The sequence below is a fragment of the Heteronotia binoei genome, chromosome 1 (assembly GCF_032191835.1).
Source record: "Heteronotia binoei isolate CCM8104 ecotype False Entrance Well chromosome 1, APGP_CSIRO_Hbin_v1, whole genome shotgun sequence".
NCBI classification, from domain to species: domain Eukaryota; kingdom Metazoa; phylum Chordata; class Lepidosauria; order Squamata; family Gekkonidae; genus Heteronotia; species Heteronotia binoei.
Window position 1 is genome coordinate 88,913,434 of NC_083223.1, and position 7,943 is coordinate 88,921,376.

At 43.8% G+C, this 7,943-nt stretch overlaps 1 protein-coding gene across 1 annotated transcript; it reads right to left on the bottom strand.

The window, feature by feature from the left end:
- Nucleotides 1-254: 254 nt before the first annotated feature.
- On the bottom strand, nucleotides 255-7,244 carry NDUFAF4 (NADH:ubiquinone oxidoreductase complex assembly factor 4). The gene is made up of 3 exons (XM_060237450.1): nucleotides 7,002-7,244; nucleotides 4,976-5,070; nucleotides 255-852 (listed from the first exon to the last, which is right to left on the bottom strand). The coding sequence occupies exons 1-3, from the start codon at nucleotides 7,135-7,137 to the stop codon at nucleotides 559-561; spliced, it is 525 nt and encodes a 174-aa protein (XP_060093433.1). The 5' UTR covers nucleotides 7,138-7,244; the 3' UTR covers nucleotides 255-558.
- Nucleotides 7,245-7,943: the final 699 nt, after the last annotated feature.

Here is a 7,943-nt window from a genome sequence, read left to right on the forward strand (position 1 = left end):
GGTTTTTCATGGGGCAGGCTGCCAATAAATACATAGATGAAGGCTTGAGCCAAACACAAAAGCCAGAAATTGCTCTCAAAGAGCCAGGGTTACATCCATGAAGTTAACAGAGCAAACTGCATTTGACTCCAATATCAGTTTTGTTTTTTAAACTCATCAGTGATTGTGTCAAAAGTAAAAGAATTCCAACTCAGTTTTCCCCATTTGTTCTTTGGTTGTTTACCAGATACAAGGACTGAACACACACACACATCTTAGAATAAATAAGACTGCAACTCTGCCTTGCTTTAATTATACCTGTTTACAGAATCCTATTATAGCAGGAGCTTCTGCAGCACACAAAATTTACAAAGATCAGGCTTAAAGATAAAGGTTTTGTTTGTTTGTTTGATTCATAACAAATCACTTTTAGAGAGATGACATTTTGGCCTTCTTCACAGATTCTGCTAGGGTTTGCTCCCTCTATCATACTGTTATGGCCAGAATGGGTTACGAAAGTGACAGAGCCTGCAGACACCACTTAAATAAGACACATTTTCAGTTTTTAGGCAGCCATTTTTATCTAGGTTGTAAGGGTTTTTTGTCTTGAGGAGGAAAGATTTTCACAGAAAAAGGGATGAAGTATGTTAAGAGGGCAGTCACATCCTTCAGTTCTAGGTTGTATTCATTTGCTATTGTCTCTGCAGTCCATTCATTTGGAGAATGATGATGATTACTGAGAAGGGTCAAGGCCTCAATTACTGAGATTTTGCCTCGGGGAACAGTCTTAACATCGAGGTGACCAAGCTGGCCTGCTTTTGCAAGGCGGCGCTCCTCTGTCTTAGATGGGAGGCTTCCTCTGTTGTTTTTTACCTAGAACCGAAGAAATTTTAACAGAATGGTTAGACCTCAGGGCACAAAATGCATATGCTCCATGTTTTAAGTCTAAGTTGTATGCTTGTATAAAAGAAAAACAAGTTTATAAATAATAATTTGTTTCTGCACTGAAAAAAGAACCACCTCCTGACCTACAACACACTGAATCAGAGATGGAAGGGACCTCCAGGGTCATCTAGTCCACTGCTCACAAGACAATGGCTATTTTACATATGCAGCAAATAGCGACTTGAATGTATGAACAAAGCCCTTTCATGTCACATATACAATTACAGGAACCCATGAAGCTGCCTTATACTGAGCCAGACCATTTGCCTATCAAGATTAGTATTGTCTAATCTGATCAGCTGGCAGCAGAAGTCACAGATCTTTCAGGCTTTTGGTTGTAGATTTCTCGGGATGTGTGGCCATGGTCTAGCCCGGGAAATCTACAACCAATGGACCCTGGCCGTGAAAGCCTTCGACAACATATTTCAGCCTTTTCTTCATATATTACCTGATCCTCTTAACTTGAGGTGCTGGGTTAGAGTTTTGGACTAGGCTCTGAAAGAACTAGGTAAGAATCCCCAGTCTGCCACAGAAACTAGCTGGGTGACTGTGAGCCAGTCTCTTTCACAGCCTAATCCACCCCATTAAGTGGGGATTGTGAGGATAAAACAGATACAAGAACAATGTTGTAAGGTGGTGTGAGTCCCTTCTGCACATGGTAATTTATCAATAAACAGAGCCAGTCAAAACACTGAACTGAAAATCCAGTGTTGTAACTAAGTGATGTCTGTGGGCATGTTAACCAGCCCCAAATCCTCTAGAGGCTACAGTACAAAGCATCAAGCAGAAACAAGGATCAATATTTCACCAGCCCAGTTTTTTCATGACTATGAATGGAATTGTGACTGGGAGATTCTAAGTCATTTATTTGGTATTTAAACCATCATTGACCTTTGGGTGACCATACAGAAAGGAAGGCTGTGGTCCTCTACTTTTACTAGCCAGGTAGTACAGGTGAAGCCTTTCTTCATCAATACTATTTTGCACATGTATATTTCAACTAATTATAGTCAATCACAGTAGCATTATATATTTACTAGGAATAAGGTCTGTAGTGGAGGGAAAAACAACAGGCTCTAGAAAGAAGCTCAAAGCAGTGCCCCCCCCCCCCAACCTTGCTGTCTTCTGACCCACTCACCCAAGTGGAGGCATTCACTCCCCCCAACCTTCGTATCTTCCCACCTACCCAGGCAGCTGTTTTTTTTTCAAGGGAGCTGATCCCTGCCATCTGGAGAGCAGTTTGTAATTCTGAGCAATCTCCAGCCCTCACCTGGAGATTCTAGAGTGAGGGGAGGAGGGAATGACAGGAAAGAGGTGGCAGCCATGGCCTCTGAGCAAATGCTCCCAGCGGACCCAGGCCTTGCCACCTAGTCGCATTATGACAGTGACTCCTTGGCTTTTTTGGTGGCCTTCAGAGGCTGCATGTGCTGGAAGGTCGTATGTGTGGACTATTAATGGGGTGGCAGAGATCTGTTGCCAGTGGTGGCTGCAATGCCTTTCGTGAGGCCTTAGTACAGCAGCATCCCTTTCTGAGGCCAGTTGACAGAGAGGACACAGAAAAGCATTGGAAATATGTCCGTCTCTGAGATAAGACTGTTTTGGCAGTTTGTTCAACATTCCTGGGCCTACAGTAGGTAGGGGCAGGGCAGTCAGCGAATGGGAGGCTACAGAAGCTGACTGAGCCATGATGGGCCAATGGAGCGGATGGAATGCACCCCTCAGCCAATGGGAGACCTGGATTTGGCCACCACCATAGGGCTTTTATTTATAAAGGATGTCCTTATATTCCTCCAAGGAATTCAGAACAGCTTAAATATGGTTCATAGATTCCCACTGAAGTACTTCTCAGGCTCACAGACAGACAGAAATGAACTTAATTTCAGAAATGAGTCTGATATGCTTAGGCCATTCTCCAGACCAAATCTAAAAAAAGAAACAGAAAAGGGGAAAGAAACAGAAAAGCAAACACTTCTAGAAATTTAGAGTGCACCTGCTATCATCACATCCTCCAGCACCAAGCTGTGTTGTCACATGCCTTTTGAGAAGATAGCAAAACAGGGTTGTTTATAGACCAGGAAGGAATTTTGGTAGACTTGGTGGACTCCCCAAATATACAGAAAAAAATGACTTTGTATGTTATGAAGAGGGAGACATCCCCTGCCTGAGGATGCTCATTACTGTTTTGTAAGCGGGGGATTGTGAGGCAGTTTAGTGTCAGTTAAAGAGAAAAACAAAGAAAATGAGAAATTAAGATGGTAAATTGGTCTGTGCAAGTCACTTATAACACTGTGAAGGGGAGATTTAAATCAGGGAAAAGTTTCCACCTGACTTCATTATTCCTTATAGCCTTTAACTTTTTATTATTTCTACAGCATTATTAATGTACTTAAACAGTAACAAACGAAGCAGAAGGATCCCTTCCCATAGGAACCTGTAATCTAAAAAATACTGTGACCATGAGTGCATACTATTTGAACATCACTTTCTTGTAGATGACTATGAAAAGTGAAACAATTGTGCAACCCCTATGCCATTCATAGCAAACCCAAGGAGCCCCCTCATTGTGGGCTTGATTATTCCTTTCTGCTACCTTTCCATCTTTTTATATCTTGTTGCCCACAGTTACTTCTTCATGGAATAGCTGAACATTACATTAGCTTATTGGCAACTGATAAACATATTTGGTGGATACTTTAATTTTGTTTTTTGTGTGTGTTCCCAGCTTTCACAGACATCTGTCCTGTATTTCCTCTAAAATTCCTTGCAATGACCACAGCAGAACTGGCTTTGCAAACAATGTTAAGGATGAACAAGGACATGCTTGATCTTTATACCACAATCTCACCAAATATTGAAGTGTGTATTAGCCTGTTTCCATAATGCACACATTATCTTCTGCTGTCTTATTAGTTCATTCATGAGAGTCAGTGAAAGGTGGGAGGGGGGGGAGAGAGGAGAACATCAAAGCATGGCAGCTAAGAAATCACAACAGAAGGGCCTTAGGCCACTTTTGGTCTATGACAGGAATGGTTAAGGGATCTGATCCAAGAGGCACAAGGCAGGGCATCTTTCTACATTACTTTTGAACTTCAGCATCCTGAGAGTAACTTGCCTACAGACACAGGCAACGTTTTCCCAGCCTATGATAAAAAGCCATAAAGTACTTTTATGTGTGACCTTTTATGGGTGACCTGCTCAGGACAAATCAGACCTCACATTTATTACCTTACCTGCCAAACCTTAAACATGCCTAGTCACAAAAGTCAGTCTTGAGTTCAGTGGTATCTTTTCCTACTTGATATGCATAGGATTGCAGCCCCAGTGATCTCATATCAATTTGCCAGAAATTCTGGTATGTTACCTAGCAAACCCAGAATATCTTGTTACCATGGAAACGGCACATGATTCTCCATCCCAAGATATATACAGAGAATATTAAACAATATTTAAACTCTGCTTTATTTTGGGAATGTGAGAGTCTTTTAAAAGCTGCTGAAAAGGATCACCGAAACGAAAAGCAGTAAGTCTGTTCAGCTGAATAAAGGTTGTGTAAAGGTTAAGAGTGTCATGTTAGCATTTGGAAGACCCAGATTCCAATCCTCACTTGTGCCATGGAATCTCACTAGGTGACTTTGGGCCAGTCATACACTCTCAGCCTACCCCCCCCCCTCACAGGACTTTTGTGAGGATAAAATGGAGGATTGCAGAATGCTGTAAGCTGCTTTGGATCCCCACTGGGGAGAAAAGAGCATAAATTAATAAAATAAAAGGGACCTTTCCATTTGTAGTTCAATAGACCTCTCAAGGCAAATTTGCCTTGAATTGACGATGATAGTAAATGTACCCATAAATCAGGACTAATATAAGCATACTGTAGTTTCCTTTTTCTGACAAAAACAAGTTTTAAGAATGACATGATGCTGAAGGACATGCACAGCTTAACGTTACCTAATTTTATACCTATCATGACAGAACCTAACATTACAACCATCACTGTCTTCTCTCCAATGAAGTCAACTAGCAAACGTGCATTGCAAGAAAACAAACTTACGACAGATGGATCTCTGGAATCAACATACACCTCTTTTAATAATGCATGAAGATATTCATCTTTCTTCTTAATTTCTTCTTGGAATTGGTGAGGGTCTGAGGAAGGAGAATTTACAGCAAGTTGTCTCAACTCTCTCCTAACATAAACAATGTAATACAATTTTGCATGGAATCACTCAAAACCATTCAGCATATTCATATTAAAATGTGTGTATTTGTACAAATGATTTGTATGATCTAGCACAGTGGTCCTCAACCCTTTTGGCATCAGGGACCAGTTTTGTGGAAGACAGTTTTTCCACGGACCGGGGGGGGGGGGGGCGCGTGATGGTTTCAGGATGATACAATTGTGCATTTTATTTTGGTGCAGTGGTTAAGTGTGCGGACTCTTATTTGGAAGAACTGTGTTTGATTTCCCACTCCTCCACTTGCAGCTGCTAGAATGGCCTTGAGTCAGCAATAGCTCTGGCAGAGTTGTACTTGAAAGGGCAGCTTCTGAAGAGAGCTCTCTCAGCCCCACCTAACTCACATTATGTATGTTGTGGGGGAGGAAGATAAAGGAGATTGTGAGCCACTGTGAGATTCGGAGTAGAGGGCAGGATATAAATCCAATGTCTTATTATTATTATTATTATTATTATTATCATTATTATTATTATTAATTATTATTATTATTACTATGTTGTGATATATAATGAAATAATTATACAACTCATGGCCCAGTTGCTAACAGGCCACAAACCGGTACCGGTCCATGGCCTGGGGGTTGGGGACCCCTGATCTAGCACACACATACACCCTAAGTCAACATTTGCTATGCTTCATGAAAGCATTTTGGTATCTGGGGCTCTGGGGGGGGTGTTTTTTGGGGTAGATGCACCAAATGTTTAGTATAGCATTTAGTGCCTCTCCCCAAAATACCCACCAAGTTTCAAAAAGAATGGGCCAGGGGGTCCAATTCTATGAGCTCCAAAAGAAGGTGCCCCTATCCTTCATCATTTCCTATGGAAGGAAGGAATTGAAAAGGTGTGCCGTCCCTTTAAATGTGATGGCCAGAACTACCTTTGGAGTTCAATTATGCTTGTCACAGCCTTGATCTTGGCTCCACCCCTAATGTTTCCTGGCTCCACCCCCAAAGTCTCCTGGCTCCACCCCCAAAGTCCCCAAATATTTCTTGAATTGGACTTGGCAACCCTATTCACAACACCCCACATTTGAGAGAAGTTAGGCCTTCTAAAGTCTTCCTGGCTATGCAAGGTAGTACACACTGATATGTTTACATTTTACGATGCTGAACATAAATATTATTTATGTTAAAACTATACATTAGGCAGCTGTGCCTTCTAAAAATACACTGTTGATACACTGATCTCAGACACTCTAAAACATATTCGAGCTGCCACCCTATCACTATTTGAAAGGAAGCAGGGACAGAAAAAGACAACGCTGTTCCAAGCTGCGGTGGAGGGGAGAATAACTGATGGAATGGGGAATCCATCAAATCTTTACGGTGTCTTTCTGTCACAACGACCTGCTTTCCCAGGGGCTGTAACCGTTTAAGTCACAGCCTGAACTACAACTCCCAGGCCGCACAGCGCGGTCCATCAGCTACGTCACGCACGCGCCCGGTTATAAACTCTTCAAGGAGCGCTCGAGACCGGGAAGGACAAAACGCGCTGCTTCTAAAAGTCTAGGACAGGCGAGGTAAAAGTTTCAATGTCACAAGGGCCTCTCCTGCAGCTGTAGCAGTCCCGCAGCATCCCAATCGCAAAGCCTGCCTCTTACTCCCATTGACCTCGCGTACCATCCCCTCCACCCCATGCGCCAGCCGGCATTAGCGACCACTTGGCAGGCACCCAGGCTCAGTGGCCCCAGCAAAAGGCAACACGAGCCCCGTCGTCATCCATTCCTCTCCTCCCCTCCCTTCTTGGTAGAAGCTGGCGGGCAAGGGGAGAAGAGAGGACTTGCTGGGTCGCGGGCCCATTCCCGAATGGCTGCGTGCTTTTCCTCGCCAGGATAAAACTCACTGTCCTGCGGGGCGACGGCTGCCGGTGTGACGGGGTGTCGTGGAGCAGAGGCGGGCTTCGCTTTGCCGATCTCCCGGTGGGCTCGGCTCTCCAGGTTGAAATTGTGAAACACGCGGGTCACCCGGGCACCCATCATCCCGGCACGCTGACCCCACTTCCGAGCACTCCAGGGAACAGTGCAGGCATCCGCTCGAGGGGCGCATGCGCGAGCAACCGCGCCTCCACGGCCCTGAACGGCAGGAGGGCGCCGCTCCGTGGGCTGGAGGTCGCATTTGTCTCTTTCAGGAATTTGCAACAAATTAAAGCGTTAAGATTTTGCGGAGTCTTGCTTTCGCCCCGCTATCGGGAAGGTCTCTTCTTGAGGCTACGTTCGTATGCATTCCTTTCAGGATTAATAATATTAAGTGAAACAGTGCTCTCTGGTAAGGGATTGTTCCACCGTCGGACATGGTAGTGTGGGTGCCCGGTCTTCCTTTGAATATTAACCAGGAAGCACTAAAATCAGGGAAGTCTTTTCTACATCCAAACTATCTGGGATGGTCGCCTTCTTCCACCGAGCACCCAGCTTCAGGAGGGACACACATGGAGCAGTGAGGGAGGTAGGTGGACACCCGCCTAGCCAGCCAGATCAGCCGAATCAACCTTGGCGATCAATGGGGTGACAGATGTCACTACCAGATTGTGCTCACATCAAGTCAAGTTTGCACTGGAGGGCCTCTAAAGGGACTTCTATGTGTTAAATGTTTGCAGGGTCCAAAATCCTATTCATAAGTATCTGGAAGTAAGCCTCAATAGGATATCTGATAAGTCATTCCTGAGATTCAGTTGTATGAAAAATATGTGTATGCAAAACTTAAAGCTTAAATTTAATTCCTTAAACTAATGTAAAAGTAACACCAATTGAAGTCAGTAGGATGAATTTTGGATGGCACATGTCTGTGG